Source organism: Rhineura floridana, chromosome 15 (assembly GCF_030035675.1).
Source record: "Rhineura floridana isolate rRhiFlo1 chromosome 15, rRhiFlo1.hap2, whole genome shotgun sequence".
NCBI classification, from domain to species: domain Eukaryota; kingdom Metazoa; phylum Chordata; class Lepidosauria; order Squamata; family Rhineuridae; genus Rhineura; species Rhineura floridana.
This window is the reverse complement of record NC_084494.1, coordinates 31,066,221-31,086,206: the sequence shown is the minus strand read 5'-3', so window position 1 is coordinate 31,086,206 and position 19,986 is coordinate 31,066,221. Positions and strand designations below refer to the sequence as shown.

Here is a 19,986-nt window from a genome sequence, read left to right as displayed (position 1 = left end):
TTAATCATCAAATCTCATAAACATTACTTTATTCTTTCCACAAAAAGTCAAAGAGAGGTTTCAATTCTTTAAGAAATATATCTATCAATTTTTTTTTCCAGATAAGCATATCGATTAATCCATCTCATTACTAATTATGATAATCTTATTGTCATAACCATAGTCAAAATAAACATTTCAATTAATCCATCACATCAGAATCTGTTAGATTCAGTAATTTCAGTAGCCATTGTTCTATTATCCCTATTAGTTCCATTTTCCATCTTCCATCTTCAGTAGTCTTGTTAAGTCCAGTAATTTCAGTATCCAATCTTCCATTATCAGTATTCCATAATAATCTTGCTGTCAAAGCCATAGTCATATAGTAAGAGTCTGATGGGAATTACCTCTATCCCAAATATTTTCTTGCCATCCATTCTGAATAGGTTGCTGAAATACTGCTGTAAAATCATATCTCTGTTCTTTTTTTCAAAATACACTGGGTCATCTCTTGAAAGTTTTTCCATTGTCACATGGCTGCAGTTAATTCCATAGATTTTCTCTATATTGGGCTCCATCACATCATTCCAGTCCAGAAGATTATCCATGCCATTGATAACTTTATCTCTAGAATCTTCATTAATTTCTTCAGAGATAACATTGAGTTCCAAACAATAGATTTTATTTCTAAAGTCCATAGACTCCAAATCTTGTTCCTGTTCCACGTTTGTTCCAATCTCCGGGATCTCCTCTCTCACAGGGACCCCTGTTCCAGTCTCCAGGGTCTCCTCTCTCACAGGGACCCCTGTTCCAGTCTCCAGGGTCTCCTCTCTCACAAGGACCCCTATGTCTTTAATCTCCTGTGTCTCCAAACAATAAATTTTGTTTCTAAAGTCCATAGACTCCAAATCTTTTTCCTGTTCCACGTTTGTTCCAATCTCCGGGGTCTCCTCTCTCACAGGGACCCCTTCCAGGGTCACCTCTCTCACAGGGACCCCTATATCTTTAATCTCCTGCTTCATTTTACTCAATTCAATTTTCAGCTCCTTACAACCCTGTCGCAGGTTTTGTTTCGTTATCTCAATCTCATCCATTATTTTCTGAAACATAGTTATTTCCAGCTTCTCAGCCACTTTCTTAATTGCCATTTTAAAAGAAAAATATAGGAAAACCACTTCTTATTTCAGCAACAATTGGGTTAATACTCCAAACTTGGTGACATCACAGTATAAACAGAGCAGACAGCCTTATCTCTCCATGCTTAAGTAAACAAAATGCAGTTCCCAGGATCGAAACAATTAATGGCGGTCGTCAGGAAACAGATTCGTCAAAATAAAATAGACCAAAAAGAGAGTAGTCTCAGACAATATAATATTCTTCAAAATAAAAATCTGGAATAGAAATCCCTCTTCTGTGTATATCTTTAGAATGCAAATCCAGGACAGCTTTTTGCAACAAAAACAGAGATAAGCTATTAATTAGTGAGTAGCAGAGAGAAGTTATGGCTCCCCAGTGAGATGTCAAAAACCGATCAATCTGGCAAATCTCTTTTAAACAGCAACAATTTAAGTCAAGTAAAAGAAAAATATAGAAAGAAGGGTGCTTGCCTGTTAGTGCGTTCTCTCTTAGAAGATAAGATGAACGTTCGCTTTTCCAGATAGAGCTTGTTGTTAAAAATCCGTCCCACCTTCGTCGGCTGGACCTCGTCCCATAAATTAATGAGATCTGGTCGTCCCAACAAAAATAGGCTTTGAGGTTAATCTCTTCGTTTCTCCCTACCCGGGAGAAGTTTAATCAGTCAAAAAAAAGAAAAAATCTGACTGATATATCTGAATAAGCTTCTTTTGAGGCAGGAGCCCGTCTCAAAAGCAGGCACAGGCTAAGTCACCCTTCCCGGAAGTCTCAATCCTATATACTCTTACCTGAAAGTAAGTCCCACTAGAAACAAAAGGACTTGCTTCTGAGTAGACAGTCATAGGACTCCACTAGTAAAACTGGTTAAGAAGGTGCACATTTCCACCAAAAAAAATCAAGAAAACTCAAACATAATACCGTTCCTCTTCCAACAAGGAAGAGAGAGAGACAGACTGTTGTATTCACTGTTGTTTGCTAAATATTCATTTACTCTCACTAGCATAGAATTCGTTTTGGAAGGAAAATCCTCAAACTTTAATTATTTTTTCTAAAGAGGCAGTTTTAAAATGTTTTCAACACTTCATTTCTGTCCTGGCTTTCAGTCACTGGGCACACTTTTGAAGAGAACACATTTGAATGACTGTGACCCATTTAGAGTCTGATGGAGGCTCATCTGCCTAGTAACATCAAGAGAGACATCACAGTCTCTGTACAAATTTCAGTAGGCAGAGGTGAACATGCAGCATGTCTGAAAACAAATGAAGGGGGACAAACATCAACCTACTACCACTGAAGATCCTCTTGTTGTCCCAAGTATTGTCAGGGGTGAGCTGATGTTTGGGCCACAGCCAATGGCCTTTTTAACTCTCCCTGTTGAAACCAACTAAGAGATTAAAGGTAAAGGTGTCCCCGCACTTGTAGTGCGAGTCCGACTCTTAGGGTGACGTCTTGCGACATTTACTAGGCAGACCATAAATATGGGTTGGGATTGCAAGTTCCTTCCCCGGTCTTTCTTTACCCCCTAGCATATGCCAGGTACTCATTTTACCGACCACGGATGGATGGAAGGCTGAGTGGACCTCGACCCATTTTACCGGAGATTCGACTTCCTCCTTTCATTGGAATCGAACTCTGGCCGTGAGCAGAGCTTCGGCTGCGTTACCACCGCTTACCACTCTGCGCCACAGAGGGCCTTTTATTATGTCTTCATTCATTGCAATAGGCAAATGGCAATACATGTGTGTGCATTGGAAGGAACCATTTGAGATCATTCTTTGTGAATATTTGCAAAGCCATCAGAGGTTATATGACCACTGCTAAAAAAAAAAATGCTCACAAATCCGCAATAGCTTTCCAGGTGAAAAGATGGCAGGCATTCACCTATCACTAAACATAACAGAGGAGAAGCCACTCCACACATTTGTGGCTGATCATTCTGGTTGATTCACTTCCAAAGCTGAAAGCATCACCTTTAAAAACCCCTTCTGCAGTTTTTGATGGGATTTCTCCTGCGGACACTCCTCGCACACACCAGCAGAGATGGGTGGCCCCGATGTCAGTGGGGCAGTAAATCCCCTTTGGGTTGTATTCCGAACTTTCAAGGAGCTCTGCATCTTAGATGAAAGCACCTTGGAAAGCTCTTTGAAAGTTCAGACTAAAACCCCAACTGACATCGGGGCCACCTGTCTCCACTGGGAGAGTGAAGACACGCTTACCCTTGCACTGGGTTGCCATACTTACCGCAGGCCCCGGGTAAGGGCTGAGTTCACAGTTCTCCCGCCACGACATGTTAAGGCTGCGGACGAACTCCATGTAGAAAGGGTGGCTGGTGTTAAACATGGAGAAGCCCAGGACGTTGGAGTGGTCATCTACAATTTCATCCAGGTGCAAGATTGGGAAATCCTGTAGGGCCGAAGCCATAAGGAAAAGAGAAGCAGAAGGAGAAGAAGAGATGGCGAACAGCCATAGAGTCAGGAAAATGCGACAATACTCTTCCTCCTCCCAGTTTGGCTATGATTAATTCTTCAACCTGAAATTTAACTTATTTATCTCTCATTCATATGTCTTTTTATGAAAGAGAATGGCTTACCCAAGGCTACCCAGAAAGCTGCACAGCAGAGCATGGACTGAACCCAGGTTTTACTGGTTTGAATGCAATATTCTTTCCACTAGGCCACACTGCCTCTCTAGATACCTGAGACCTTATAAACCCAAAGCAGGCACTCTCTCAGTGAGGTACAACTCCTCTATGTGTCTATATTTTTAGGGGGCATTCTGTCTTCTAGATCACTGTTCTTCAATCTTGGGTCCCCAGAAGTTGTTGGATGACAGCTCCCGTCATCCCTGACCATTGGCTAAGCTTGCTGGGTATGATGGGAGCTGCAGTCCAACAACATAGGGAGTGGTCCAGGGTTAAGAGTGCGGCACGGTGCACAAATGCATTGGGCTTCATAATGAAGCAAGGGGCATCTAATGTCACAGCTGTGCAGCACACGTGCTAAATTATATCATAACTTACCAGCTACAGTATGTACGCCTCCTTTCATATACAAAATTCAAACGGAGATGTAAAAACTAGATATTTTTCCAAGGGACTGCAAACAAGGGACAAGAATGTTTCCAGAGCTGCTGCCTCCCTGACAACCATTCCATGAAGGCACTGCTTCCTGATCTCACTCTGAATTGTCTTTGTAATGTCATGATATAGCCAAAATCTGACTGGCTACATGGCACTGCAATATCATTATGTTTATGATTCCTGATTCATTGGGATCAGCTCAGGGAAGGAGGGTAGCCCGGGATGAAAAATGGTGTCAAGGCATAGCAGCAAGGGGAAAACCATGCCTGTTAACAGCTGCTGAGCGTTCTGGCCTAATGCTAGATCCCATAGAGAACACAGCTCAGATGGCACAGGACCATGGATAGCTTCCAGTGAGCAACTTCCTCTGACAAAGATTGGGAGCATCTTTCAAAGCATCTGCCCCCAGACTACCTCTCCCAGGCTCTGCCCTCTTGTGGACAACTTTAGAGCCTGAAAGAACCAGCCCTCTCCTCTGTTCCATAGCCTGCCTCCTGGTGTGCTCTCTACGCCAACAGACTGGTGAAGGCCGCATTCACACCATATGTTTATATCACTCTGTTTCCACTTTAAATGGTCATTGCTTCCCCCAAAGAATCCTGGGAAGTGTGGTTTGTGATGGGTTCTGAGAGTTGTTAGGAGACTCCTCTTCTCCTCACAGAGCTACAGTTGCAGAGTGGTTTAACAGTCAGGCCCTCTTCCAGAGAAGTTGAGGGATTGTAGCTGTGTGAGGGGAGCTGGTGCCTCCTAACAACTCCCAGCACCTTTCACAAACTACAGCTCCCAGGATTATTTGGGGGAAGCCATGACTGTTTAAAGTGGAATAAATGTATGGTGTGAATGTGGTCAGTCATGGCTACCCTCAAAGTGTAGTTTGTGATGGGTGCTGAGAACTGTTAGGAGACTCCTATTCTCCTCACAGAGCTACAATTGCCAGAGTGGTTTAATAGTCAGTCCCTCTTCCCACGGAAATCTGGAAATTGCAGCTCTATGAGAGGAATAGGGGTTTCCTAAGAACCTCCTTCACAAACTACAGTTCCCAGGATTCTTTGGGGGAACCCTGACTGTTTGAAATTGAATAAATGTATGATGTGAATATGACCAGGTGTGGGAGAAGCAGTAGGTTCCTCAGGCTCAGGGGAAGGTGCCCATGAGGGTCCTGGCTCTAGCCCTACAGATATAGGAGGTTCTTCTGGGTCTCAGCCTCAGTTGTCTCCTGATCTCCAGCAGCAAACTCAAAGCCCAGCACCTCATCAGGCTCCTTAGCTGGAGACTATGCAGTCTTTGACTCCAAGCAGTGGTGGCTGGTGACTCCATGTCAGTGGAATGCCTTGAAAGCTCAGACAAAAACCCAGAGCGGACTCCACTGCCCCACTGACATGGAGCCACCAGCCACCACTGACTACGTCTTGACTGCTTCTGGACTCTGGGGTTGGGACAATAGCAAAAATAAAAATAAAAAATACACCTGTCAAGTGAGACCACTAGTCCATCTAGAGCAAGACTGTCTGTACCAGACTTCCCCAACCTGGTGCCCTCCACATATTTTGGAGTACAACTTCCTTCATCCCTGACCATTGGCCACACTGGCTAGGCCTGATATGGAGCTGTACAACATCTGAAGAATACAAGGCTGGGGAAGGCACTGACTGGCAACATCACTCTATAGTTTCAGATGGGACTCTCTGCATGCAAAGCACGCTCTTTCCCACTAAGCCACAGCCCTTCCTCAAAAATGTTGGGGGAAATGTGGTTGCAATAAATGTGATTTTTTTAAAAATGACACTAATGTTATTTAGCCCCCCCATAAAATGTAATTGGATTGATTATTTTTGATAAATGTTGGCAATGCAGACAACTCCGCATATATTTACATATATTATGGCAATGTGAGAAAATTAAAATATATTGTTGTTCCATGCTACTTTTAACAAATCATGGAGTATGAATTTCAAGATGATGCTTTGAGAATGTTGGTAAATTACAGTATTGGAAAGGAAATGTAAACAATGTAGGTGGGTACAGCAATCCAACTTAGGGGAAGCCGGTGTAAGTTGCGCTGGAGGAAGAGAAGCCAGTGTAAAGTTCCACTGCATCCAATTGCCATTCAGGAGCCTCTGGCTTGGCTGAACGCTGGCTCAGCTGGGAGCTGCGCACAGGGACCAGAAAGTAAAAGGTTGCTCTCCCAAAAATCCCTACTGGGGAGTAAACTCTCCCCATTGACTTCGATTGTAATTATTTTCTTAAATCAATCTTTTTCCCAGAGTAATTTTTGCCTGGACTGGGACCTGCAGGAGTGCTCTGAACACATTGGATGTGGCCTAAGTCCCTCTAGGCTCCTCTCCTGACATGCTCCTTTTTCAAGGTTTATGCTGGCTCCACTTGTGCTGGTCTCAGCTGAGCCGGCTGGGTTCCAGCACAGCCAGCCTGGCCTGCCCTGCCTGCACCCTGGCTCAGCTGGGCTGAGGGACTTATGCCAGCATAGCTCGGCTGAGCTGGGACCCAGATGGCTAAGCTGGATTTCCTCCGCATCCAACTCCCCTCAGCACAGTATAAATGCGAGTTGGATTGTGCCCATGGTCACTGATATGCTTACAGCTTCTAAAAGAAATTTATTAATTGGGGGTGTCGCTCTTCCGTTATCTGATTAAATTTTGTTTACTTTTTTGAATCTTGGATGTAGCCATTTTGAAGAAAATCAAATGTATCATACTTATTTTGTTAAGACACTGCATGATATTCATATTGTTTTGGAACAATAAGTTTCATGATGATGTGCAGCCTCATTCATGGCTTACTTTGACCTAAAGATTAATTTGTCTAGAGATATTTTTCTCTTTTTCTATTCCTCTAGAATACTGCTATTTGTTCAATAATAGAAATAATATTAACTTTATCTTCAATTACAATCCTATATCCACTTGCTGGGATGAAGCCCCACTAAATTCAATGGGACTTATTTCTGAGACATGTACAGGACTATGTGTTAATACTTAAATAATTCTGATTTTCTGTTTTCTTTCATTTGTCTGCGGTTTTTTATTTGTGTATCGTCAGTGGACTTGTCTAACACTAGAGTGGACAAACAAGTCTATGATATTTTAATGTCCTCATACTAATATTAATGTTACCAATGCTACTGACTATTTTTATATCGGTAGTGACATGAATATAAGATAAAAAGAGAATGATTGTGACCCCGCAAGTGTGTCTAATGCTTAATGCATCATTTCAAGTAGTTTAAAATGAACTTTGTAAATTCTTGCTGCCTAAACAGCTTGCATAGCAATCTTGCTTGACTGGATTGTTACCAATGATTTTATAGAAATATTAAAAAAGAATGAAATATTAGTTATACTGTATGCACTCTCGCCTTAAGCTGGATATTGCTAACCTCTTGTCTTTGCCTTTGTCACCCTGTTCTCCTCAGCTAGCTGTTTCCTCTTAGCTCAGTGTTTTCTAATCAGGATTTGCCAACTGATTAGCTATTTCACCTGCTATATTTCACCTGCTTTACTCCAATTTCTGGAAGAGTAAAGAAAGTACTTTAAGAGGGAGGAATTTGGTTGTTAGCACTGTTAGTATTGCTTGCTGACATGAAAAGATGAACACATAATGAAAATAGTGGTGGAATTTAAAAGCAGTCATTTGGCAAGTCGCAGGTAGGGAACACAAAACATGCCCTAAAGACAAGTGTTTTGTGGAAACTCATCATTTAAGAAATGCTGACATCAGTCGGTTTAATATCTATGTGCATTTTTCCTTTCTTCCTACTGCTGCAAACAAGAGGACGACGACAATAAACCTGCACAAAAAGGCACAGTGAAGATTTTGGGGAGAACATGTCAAGCCACTGAGCCCCCTGTTTTCACTCCTCCCAAAATTCACAAGCGAATATTCAACCCTTAATGAACCACTTCTGAATACCGCTTACCATGAAAACCCTATTCATAGGGTCACCGTAAGTCAGAATCAACTTGAAGGCAGTCCTTTTTGTTTCAATGAAAGGTGTGCAATGCCTCTACTGCTTACAGCTGAAATTGTTTTTCCTCCCCTTTTAAGTGAAAACTGCAGCACACCTTTTTAAATAAAAATTTGGTGCAATCTTCAGGGGCCAGAAAAAAAATGCTTTGGGGGTGCGATAGATCTTGCCCTCAGGATAGCAATGCATCATCACCAGCTTAAACAGCACTACTCTTTTCCAAAACTGCTGACAGATTGCTATAGATTCAGGGCACATGAGAGCTGGTGAAGATCCCTCACTCAGGATTCACGGCAAATGTTTAGCAGTGCAGCAAGAGCTCAGCACAGCCAAGATCAGTAATGGCAGCACTGTCTGTAGGGGAGTAGCAGACTCAGCCAGTTGCTCCCACTGAGCACGGATGAGTTACATTGGGAACATCTGGCCAGCCATATGCCTCCGGCTGGGATCCCATCAAGTCTGATACAGCAAAAAGCAAGGTCAACCCCGGTCAGGCCCTGAATGGGTGAACAATTTAATCAGCATTCTTACAGGCAGTAGCTTTGAACTCCCATCTTTTTGGAGTATTCTCTTTCCTTGATGACATTTTTATTAAAAAGCACAGGGATTTTGTATTTGAAGATCTGTCTAAACTTGAATTTGAAAATAAATAATTACATCATATTATTGAGGACCCGCATTCCTCACTTTTGATGAGGAAAGCTGGGTACAGGTTTCCTGCTTCAAAAGAGTAGGAGTTTAAAGAGCAACATTATATTCAATGACCTGCTGATTTAATGGAATCCTTCAGCTTTTCAAAGTTTTCAGACTTCTAAATTCTCAGTCATGCCAGTGCCACCTGTAGAATCTAATATGCTCAAATATAGGTATTAAGTATTCCATTTTCTTACTGTGTTTCAACTGAGGAAAGTTATGCTTGTCAGTAGAAACTGGACAACAGATGGGAGGGTTTAATATCCACCATCTCTACCAGGCATTTTCCTGCTGGCATTTTCCAGTTTCCCCTTTTCCTTCTAATGGCATTGTGAATACATTTGTGTGACTTTTTGGCCTTGCTGTATTATTCTCATACTGTTTTTTATTGTATTATTGTATTTTATCTCATCGCGTTTTAACTGTTTTGTACGTCGCCTAGAGTGGCCTTTGGCCAGATAGGCGACACAGAAATTAAATTTATTATTATTATTATTAACTACCACTAGATGGGGGACTTCCTTTTGAATCATCATCCCCACCGCCACTACCATGGCTGGCCAAAGGCAAGCGGTCCATCAAACTATGGAGAAGGAGAAATAGGCAAAGCCTAAAACGAGGTAGGTTCAGTTCCCTGCCTCCTAAGTCAGGGCTCAATCTTGGGAAAACAATATGAAGAATTATTACTATTGCATTTCCAAGGTTTGCTTAAAACAAGGACAATTTCCCAGCTCTTAACTTGCAATTCCAGGCAACCCTACTCTAACAAGGGTAAGGTGGTTTATCCAACCGACATGGCAGGTAGATTTCTGTTCTATATTCCTGGTTCAGGGATCAGGTTCTACATGAGGGAATGTAGCCAAGATTTTGTGTAGCACAAGACTAGATCTTTCAGGTGCAGGATTCGGTGCTGAGCTCAAAATTCCGCACCCTGAGAATCTCAGCTTTTGTTTTCCTACAAAAAAAAAAGCAGCCACGGAGGGAGGGTGTCAGTGCCCTGCAAACCTACTCACCTCTTCCCATGAACAGTAGAATTGTGGCATGCTGGCAATTATATGCCCTTTTGCATAATTTATGCAGGTGGTAGCATTCAAGTGAGCTTGCCACAGAATATGCATCACTTTGGTACAAAACTATAACCTTCCCCTCCCTTTCTTCTTTTTGTAATATACACAGCCGTAGGCACATCTTTTTTTTTCTCCTATTGTCGTCTGAGGCTTTTCTTCAAGTGCTCCCACCTTTGAAGGTCAGGTGGACAGCAGCTAGGGACAAGGTCTTCTCTGTGGTGACATCTCAGTTGTGGGAAACACGCTGCCCCACTCCACCCACCTCTCAGAAACGCAGGGGCTGACACCCATTTTTGAATGTGTCAGGTAAACAGGACTCTGCTTCTGGCCTTCAGTGTTTAACTTGTGTGTTCTCAGATTAATTGTCACTTTCTATTTCATACTGATTTTTATTATCATCATGTATTTTATATCCCACCCTTCCCCCCAAAGGAAGCCCAGGGTGACAACAAATGATAAAGCACTAAAAACATCTTTTAAAAAAGGGATCTTTAAAAAGTCCTAAAAACAGGCACTTGCATGGATTTTTACAAAGTACAAGGGAGCAGGTCCCTGCCCTGGTGAACTTGCAGCCTAGAATCCAACACAAGGGAGGCAACGGAGCTGCGGCAGGGAGCTGTTTTCAGACTGAGGGCCACATTCCCCCATGGGCAACCTTCCGGAGGCTGCATCCAAGTAGTGAATGGGATCAGAGGCCAAAACATGCAGAGCAATGGATGCGACTCTTACCTCTGCAAAGTAGGCTCCATTACATCCCTGCAAAGGCCAAAGGCTTCCACACACACGTCTCTCCCCCTCTCCATCCAGGCAAGCAAGGGATATCATGCTGATTCAAGGACATAACCAGCTTAGCCACTTTGAGTATTATTGCAACAGAAAAGCAGGGTACAAATATTAAATCTAACCTAAATCTAATCCCCCTCCCCAAGAATACTGGGAACTATACTTTGCTAAGGATGCCAGGAACTGTAGCTGTGGGTGGGTGAACTACAGTTCCCAGGGTTCTTTGGGGGAATCCACGTGCTTTAAATGTATTATGTGTACACAGCCACTGATTTAAATTCATCAACAATTGCCAAGAGCCAGTTTGCAAAATGATTCTACCTGGATCAGGCTTTTGGTTACCAATGCCTGTTCAAAATCTCCAGCGCTTTCACCTTAAAACAAAAAGAAGGAGGGAAAGTCCAAAATCTAATCCTTTGAAAAGGCTGCACTGAGCATCCCATCGCTGCAAGGAGGAGAGGCACATCAAAAAAGCAACATACCCTCGAGCTGGATTTCTATGGTGAGGTCACCTTTCATCACTGCAAAAAGAACTGCTGAACCAGGTCCAAGGTTTCCCTCCAGCAGAGGAGAGAGGAACTAGATACGAGCTGCAGCCCCAACACAGGTTTGCTGTTGAAAACAGCAGCCTCCCAAACCAATTCCGCCTCCCTCCCCCCCAAAAAAAAACATTTAGTTCCTGAAATACAGGACATAATGTTATCCTGCTCAATAAACACATGACTTGATGATGTCACACAGCAGGCTTCAGGAAGTGCAAGCAGAAGGGGGGAAACTGGGCCCAGGAGAGTGTGTGCACCATCCTAGATGAGAGATAGGGGTGGCTTGATACATGGTTTTTCGGTTTCTCGCTGCAGGATTAATTGGAGTTCCAAACGCACAGCCAGGGTAAATTATTGGTACTTTGTGATTTTTTGCTATTTAATATTGTTTTGATTGATTTAATGTATTTTCATTGCATATTTATTTTGTATTATGTTCTTTTCTGCTTTTGGGCCAAAAAGAGGTAATTCAATGAACATTTGGGGGGGGGGATCACATCTGATTCTGCCCAGAGTCCCCTGTATTTTATATGAGATGGGACTGGGTTTTATGGGGAAGGGAGAGGGGTTCTCTGCTCTACTGGCTGCAGAAGAGCACAGAAAATAATGTGCACCGAAAATAATGTGCGGAGTGCACCTCTTTCGCATCACTGCATAAGCAAAAGAAACTGCCAAGAAACCAAGTGAAGGCATTTCACATCAGAGAAAACAGCCTAACACGGAGGCTGAGAGAGGGAAGATCGCAGTTCAGGAAACTGCCTTATACTGAGTCAGACCATTGGTCCATCTAGCTCAGTACTGTCTACACTGACTGGCAGCAGGGAACATTCCCAGCCCTGCCTGGAAATGCCAGGGACTGAACCCTGGAACCTTCCCCAAAGATAACACAGTACCAGGAAACCATCCAAACTAAACATATGACACTGTTCTATGACATCACTCCACTGGTCCACCCAGCCCAGTATGTTCTACTCTGACTGGCAGAAGCTCTTCAGGGTGTCAGGCAGAGGTCCTTCCCAGTTCTGCAAATGATGACGAACCTGAGATCTTCTGTATACAGAGCATGTGCACTGCCTCTAAACCAGAGTTTGGAAAAGTTACTTTTTTGAACTACAACTCCCATCAGCCCCAGCCAGCATGGCCACTGGATTGGGCTGATGGGCGTTGTAGTTCAAAAAAGTAACTTTTCCAAGCTCTGCTAAACTAAGTGTCCTCTCCAACGTACAACAAGGGTGAGATTTGCACATGTGCAAACACACACACAGAGACTCCTTTGGCTGTCACCACTGTCACAATACTAACCATGGTAGTCAGGATGTACTTGTAGAAGGCAGTTGTCATCCCCAGCTCTGAAGCCTGGAAGAGGAAAGTCAGAAGGAGAATCAGTTTCCGTGAAGGACTCCTAGGCCTGTGAGCTCCTTCACCAACAGTGGCCTGTCAATATTCACAGACTATGGTTTGCTGCAAGACTGAAACTTCAGCAGAAATTGGATTCTGGAGCAGACTCCAGAGCTGGCCATTCACTGGGTCTTGCCAGATGGTCAATATCCTTCCCCTACTATTTTGCTTTGTTTTGCAGCCCAAAGTTGGCAGTCTTACTGAACCCTTGGTAGGTTGCCAAATATGCCATGTGAGTTCTAATCAACTGGGTGGGTCACAAGTAGGGATGGGAGGCGGAATTCGATCCAGTTTGCATTTACAGACAATCTATCAAATTCGCAATTTCCAAAACACGAGAACCGAAACACAGCTGTCCTTTGAAATTTGCACTTATCCGAATTTTGCAATGCAGTTCTCCAATGAAACAATGTTTCCAATAATTCATATATTAAGGGAAAGTGTGCATAAAAATGAATGTCTTAGTGAAAATAAAATTCAAAGCTGCATTATATCAGGAGAATCTGCTTGCCAAAATGTGTTCATTATTCGAAACCGCATATAAATTAAAAGAAACATGAACTCCAATGTTGAATTTTCGTGAGGATTTTTTTAAACAAATAAATCACAAATTGCTACAGAACTAAATTTAAGACTGGAAAAATGAGAACCTAACAGAACCAAAACTGACAGAGCCTTTCATCCCTAGTTATAAGTTATGCAGACCTACTGACTGCATCCTCCTAACCTCCTGCAGCAGCCATGAAAGACCCTCCTCAAGGTTGCCCCCAATCTGAAAACCAGCAGACCACTCAGGGTTTTTTTTTTACTTGCTCAAGATTGTGGCTGTGGTTAAAAATAACTATTTGCAACCCTCCAATGCATTTTAACTATATGTAACCCTCTAATGCATTTGAAGTCACAACTGATCCCAAAAGGGTATTAACATGTTAAAAAAAGTTCCCCCTAACCAATGCCACTTCATTCTCCTACAATAAATGGGTTGATTGTTCTGTTGTGTTTAAACCTTCCTGTATTTTAATCCCCTCAAATCCCCATTTCATTGGGGTCTACATGATCCCAGTAGCAGTTACGATTTTATGGCTGTTGCTTTAGTTTACCTCCTGAAAAAAAGTTTTAGCAGCTCTGTATTGTCCTTTAACAATCTATGAGTCTGATGTTTACAATTTTCAAACTGATCTTTTAAATATATATTTTAGACTTACAACTGTTACTTAACTAGGATAGGTGAGCATCCCCCTGTCCATCTCACAAGCTGGCGTCGGGGGCGTCAACCCCTTAAGGACGCCCCCGTCACCATCTTTGGTGATGGCAGGCATGCACACACAGTGACGTGCTAATGTGACAGGATGGTGAGGCGGATATCTGTGGTGCCTGTATTGGGGGACGGGTGCCTGGGAGCTCCCACTCTGTGATCCTTTGCACGTTGGGTCGCATGACCCAACCCTCCCACCTTAAGAAGAGGCCCCTCAGGGGTCCCTTGGCCAGGGCCCAAGGCAGAATTAAGGGTCACACTGCCCACGCCGACCAGGGCTACACTCACACCATACATTTATTCCACTTTAAATAGTCATGGCTTCCCTCAAAGAATCCTGGGAAGTGTAGTTTGTGAAGGATGCCGAGAGTTGTTAGGAGGACCCTACTCCCCTCACAGAGCTACAATTCTCCAGAGTGGTTTGTCAGTCCATCTTCCCAGAGAACTCTGGGAATTGCAGCTCTGTGAGGGGAATAGGGGTCTCCTAACAACTCTCAACATCTTTCACAAACTACATTTCCCAGGATTCTTTGGGGGAAGCCAGGACTGCTTGAAGTGGAATAAATGTGTGGTGTGAATGTGATCTAGGTTAGGACAAAAAGTGCCATGAACTTCCCTATCGCTACTGGAGGCTGATCCATTAGGGCTAACGGGGCACTGCCCCACCAACCTCAGCCAGCCCCCACCTGCCTGCCTTCTTACTTAACAGCCAGTCCAGGGGGTGGCCCTGGCTGTCAGCTCCATCCTCTGTATTCTCAGGCTTGCCTTCGTAGAACTCAGCAGGCAGGAGGATGGGGACACAACTAACATGAGTTGGCTCTGCCTGTCATTGGCTTTGGCTCCATCTACCCTTGGCCTCCCTGGTTCCGGCCCTACCAGCCCCAAATAGCACCAGCCTCCGCTGCCCACAGCAGAGCCCCGCCTGTTCCTCACCTTCTTGAGGATGAGATAAGAGATGGAAGCATTGGCATCAATGATGATGGTTGAGATCTTGTCATCTCGGATCTCCTTGAGCAGCGGCGTTGGATCGTTGGTGTCGTCTAGCATCCGGATCGACAGCGTCTCCTTGGAGATGAGAAACTGACGCACTAGCTCCTCCAATCGCAGCAGGCCTGATGGGTGGGAAAGGAACAGGAGGTTACGCCAACATTTTGCTCAAGCCAGAGCCCAGCCAAACAATCTGGCTTCAGTGCTCAGGACTTGGCCCTGGAATAGTTCAATCAGGACATGAAGGCGTTTGTACGCCTCTCCTTATATATATTTTTGTGCCCAGTGATGTTGGTACAGGAGGCCCTGTTTTGCATCCTAATTTTGAAGGAGGCGAAACCTGCGGGCAGTCAAAGCAGGGCCTTCTCTGTGGTGGTACTATGGAGTGGGTGCCTGACCAAGTCTACCAGCATTCAACACTGCAGGAAGATACAGGAGCTCTAAGTATGTTAGTTACTCTAAATGTGTTAGAGCCAAACTTGGCATGAAGTTGAATGTGTCTTTTAGTTTAACATGCATATTTAATTTTAAAAATGCAAAAGAGCAGCTGATGAGGGAAGGTACTAATTATCAGTATCACAGCTGGCAGGGAAAGGAATATTTAACACTTTCCTTCCTTGCTGCAGTTCCTGACAAAAATCACTCCTCCAAAGCTGCTACTTACTCTCATTAACGTTTCCCAATAGCAGTCATTTTTATCAAAACCATAGCAGAGAAAGGGTTAAATTCCCCCCATAGCTATCTCCTGCAATCCATTATCTGTCACACACACACACACAAAGCATCTGCTATTTGCAGTTTTTAAAAAGCACATTAATTGCAAAGGCATATTTAACATCACATCTAGTTTGGTCCTGACAAGCCACAGGGAGTGAGTGCAGACAGCACCACTCCTTTTGATTATACCCAACTGAAACCCAGGGAAGGAGAAGATATTATCCATTCAGATTTATGGGGGCTGGGGGGAGGCAAAGCCCCTCACCATTTACTTTCCATACACACTGCAGAGCCCCACTTTCCACACAAAACAAAGCCACCCATGCAGGGGAGAGAGAGAGAGAGAACTTTTGTGTTCTGCCTTCTTCTGAGAGCCATTTTCTATTTTTCTTCCAGTCCTGGTGCTGATGGGGCCACACAACACTTGCAGCAAGAATAAGCAGCAGCAGAAGCTTCTGTGCTAATTTCTGGAGATGAGTTCTTCCGTGTTCTGCTTAAGACACGAGCTAAGATGGTTTTCTCTGCACCTGAAGGCCACCTTCAAGGGGAGAGTGCCTTTGAGTATGTGAAGAGAGCTCTCTCTACTCACTAGGCCGCGGTTGGGGAACCTTTTCCAGCCTGAGACCCACATTCCCTTTGGGGCAATTTTGTGGGGGCCACCTCCAGTGGTGGGCAAGGCCATAAGTAAAAGTGGGCAGAGCAACGAATACCTTTGTACAGTAAATTAGTTCAGTGACTGCTGGTGGCTCCATGTCAGTGGGGCAGTGGAATATGCTCCAGGTTTTAGTCCAAACTTTCAAGGAGTTGTCCTTCAGTCCAACTTCCAAGGTGGACAGCTCCTTGAAAGTTCGGACAAAACCCCAGAATGGATTCTACTGCCCCACTGACATGGAGCCACCAGCCGCCACTAGGTTAGTCTCAAGATGCACTTACACACCCCTCTCTATTCTCCACCCAGGGAAGCAAGAGTTCGAAGGACATATTCCAGCCAGGCAAACATACTCAAGGAGGGTGCAAAGCATGGCGGCTTGGGGAGGGAGGTAATGGCTTGGGAAGAGTCCTGAGGGCCAGATAAAGAAACTTGGAGGGCCACACACAGCTTCCAGCCTGAGCTCCTCCGCCCCTGCACTAGGCAATACAGCAAACTAATATGCCTAATCTAGGCAACGTTCCGCATTAAAAGGGAATTGCTTTCAGGCAGACATAAGCTCCAGATCAATCAAACATATCCTAGACCAAGGCTGACCAGCTAGGAGGCTGAGGCCAGATCCAGCCCATTTTTTTTAACAGATCACCAATAAAGCCAGATGTAGGAAATGTTGGAAGCACTCCTTTCATGACTTGCTTCTTCATGAGATCTGATTGGCCATCACTGGCCCCTCCTTTGGAAAATGGCATTCCCCTCCCCCTTTGCAACCTCCATTCCCCACCAAAGAGCCCAGCCCCATTTTCTCACATTCAGCCTTTGCGCAGATGAGGCTAGCCGAGGGGTAGTTGAAGGACTTGAGGATGCGGGAAACGGCCAGGCTGACGTCCTCGTTGCTGGGGTACAGGCTGACGGAAGCAAAGCGCAAATATTGCAGCTTGGGGGTCTCCTCGGGGCCCACCTTAACGTGGGGGATCTAGGGGAGAGACAGAAGTAATTGGCTTATGGTGCTGATGACACAACACTCCCTAGCCCTTCCTCAGCAGCTGAGAAGTTTCAGGTAGGGATGTGTGAGAAATTCGATTCAGTTCACATTTCAAGCTGAATAGATCAAATTCGCATTTTTGAAAACCATCGGAACTAGAACACAGCCATCCTTTGAAATTCTCACTTATTTGAATTTTGCAATGCAGTTCATCAACCAAACAATGGTTACAAAAATGCCTATGTACAGGGAAAGTGTGCATAAAAATGAATATATGAGTGAAAATAACATACAAAAATGCATTATACGATGAGATATGGCTTGCAAAAATGTGTACATTAGTCAAAAAGGCATACAAAAGTGTGTTTATTAGGAGAAATAGGCACTAACATGCTGGAGAATTTTCACGAGGATTAAAAAAAATTGCAAATTGCTGCAGAAATGTGGAGAGCCAAATTTAAGGTTGAAAAAATGAGAAACTGAGAGAACCGAAATTGACAGATCTTTCCATCCCTAGTCTGAGGATACAGGAATTCTTCATTCAGATCAGATTCTGCAGAACACAAAACTCTTATGGCTATACTAAATGCTACAAACTAAGCACTTTTACATAGCATGCTTAAAGCAATCAAAGTTTTCTGGGACATCTATAGTATACTGGGTGGGCTGTAGTATCAGATTTTCCCCCCTTTCTGTCACCAACTGAAGAAAGAGGTTAATTTAAAAAAATCAGAGGAAATGACAGATCTGGTAGGACAGAAATGAGAGGGCTGGAGGCTGTAATAAATGAAGAATGTATTTATTTTGACTGAAAGCTCGTCATAGACCCTCCCCCAGCAGTTGCTAAAGCTTTAACCTTGCTTTTCCAGGCCACCACGTGGTCTAGAAACCTACTTATTCCTTTAAAAAAAAAGAGGGGGAAAGGACACAGCAGGAACTTCCACTTCCCATAGCCATGCAGATTCCTAAATCTGTCTGCATCTTTGGAGTGAAGGCCCTACACCAGCTCTGTGCCCCATTTGCACTATGGGACTCCAGCATGTTCAATTTATGATTTACTAACTATATCTATATTTTGCCCAATAATACAGGTTCTCTGGGCAGTTAACAGCAAAGGCCATACAGACTATTTATTCCACTCTTTCTTTCCATTCAGGAAATTATAGTGCTACAGCTGAATCGGGGGAACCTTTTTCATTCTGAGGGCCGCATTCACTTCTGGGCAACCTTCCGAGGGCCACAGTGGCGGGTGGGGGGCCAGAGGCAAAAAGCGAGCAGAGCAATGAATGTACATTTCACCTTTGTACAATAAGCTAGTTTCTCTCTCCTCCATCGAGGCACAATTAGAGCTGAAGAACACATCACATCCTGGCAAAAACACTCAGGGTGTGAAACAGGGCTAGGTCTGGCCTAGGGAGAGTTCCGAGGGCCAGAGAAACAAGCCTGGAAGGCCACATTTGGCCCCTGGGCCTCAGGTCCCCCACCCCTGTGCTACAGGATGAAATACAAATACTGTAGGCCATGGGCTGATGGGCTGGGGCCTAGCAACATCTGGAGGACCACTGGTTCCCCATCCCACCCACCCCATGCAGGCTATTAGACTGGTGTGTGTTTATGGTGGGGGGAAGGAGAGAATTCAATGTTGTGGCCTCCACCAGAATCCCAGAGGTTTATCACACCCACAGTAAAAGCAATGATGGATACATAAGGTGCCATTACCTCTTTCTCCCCGCAGATGTGGCTGACAATAGAAGCAGAAGCTGGGCTGGATGCCGGGCCCAGGACCGAAACCACACCTTTGGGCAGGATCTGACACACTGTGCAGGGAAAAAAGAAAGAGAGAAGAGGTTATGCACACTTATCTTTATACCCTCAAGCCCACTCGCAGGCTTGTGCCCCCATTACCCAATCAAAGCCAATCTGCCCCTGCACGCTTAACCCCATGCAATTCACTTTTTCCCTGGTCATCCTACGATGAGCATGTGAACATCACCGCACACTGACTCTCACAGCGAGCCTAGAGGGTATTTGGGTGCCTTGGCCATGACCCTCTCCATCTACCCTGCTGCCCCATATATCTGACCAAACAGTCTGGGTCACCCTGCAAAGGCTGCACCTCTTCCCACCTGCTCCCTAGGGGTCCTTTTTAAGAATGGTCCAGGGGCCTACACCGGCCTCACAGCCACAGTTTTGTACAGGCAGCCTGTGGCAAGAGGGAATGCACTCTCAGCCTTAATATTATTTATCATCGCACAAAGCTGACCCCCATGCAAGGAAGGTTAGAGAACTGAGACAGAGCATGACATATTAAAAGCGACCTGCTCCTTACACACATCATCCTCTCTTTCCTGAGGCTATACCACTCTCATAGTTTTTTATTGTTGTTATTGATAGCATTCGTACTCTGTTCTTCAGCAAAAAAAGGCTCCCAGAGCGGCTTACATACAAGCAATTAAACAAGATAATCCTTGCCCACATTCTTACAATCTAAAAGACAAAACACAAAAGGAAAAACAGACAAGGAGGGAAGAGGAAAGAAGAAGAGGGATAAACGACCTCAAAAGGTCATTTAATCCAACCCTCTGCCAGTGCAGAAAATCTTCTACTATTTCATCCCCAAGAGGTAGCCATTCAGCATCTGACTGAAGCTCTAAAACAAAGAGAGTTCATCATCTCCTGAGACAGTTCATTCCATTGTCAAACAGCTAATACAGTTACAAAATTCTTCCTAAAATTTAG

General features: G+C 44.2%; 1 protein-coding gene across 2 annotated transcripts in view; it reads right to left on the bottom strand.

Moving 5' to 3' along the window:
• GRIK5 (glutamate ionotropic receptor kainate type subunit 5) overlaps positions 1-19,986 on the bottom strand; it is a 98,686-nt gene that overhangs the window by 32,463 nt on the left and 46,237 nt on the right. For both annotated transcript variants that reach the window (XM_061596459.1, XM_061596458.1), the window contains 5 exons: positions 18,967-19,064; positions 17,073-17,238; positions 14,846-15,024; positions 12,562-12,615; positions 3,355-3,516 (listed from right to left, as the gene is read on the bottom strand). In XM_061596459.1, the coding sequence (XP_061452443.1) occupies positions 3,355-3,516; positions 12,562-12,615; positions 14,846-15,024; positions 17,073-17,238; positions 18,967-19,064 (659 nt within the window). The remainder of the gene's footprint in view (positions 1-3,354; positions 3,517-12,561; positions 12,616-14,845; positions 15,025-17,072; positions 17,239-18,966; positions 19,065-19,986) is intronic.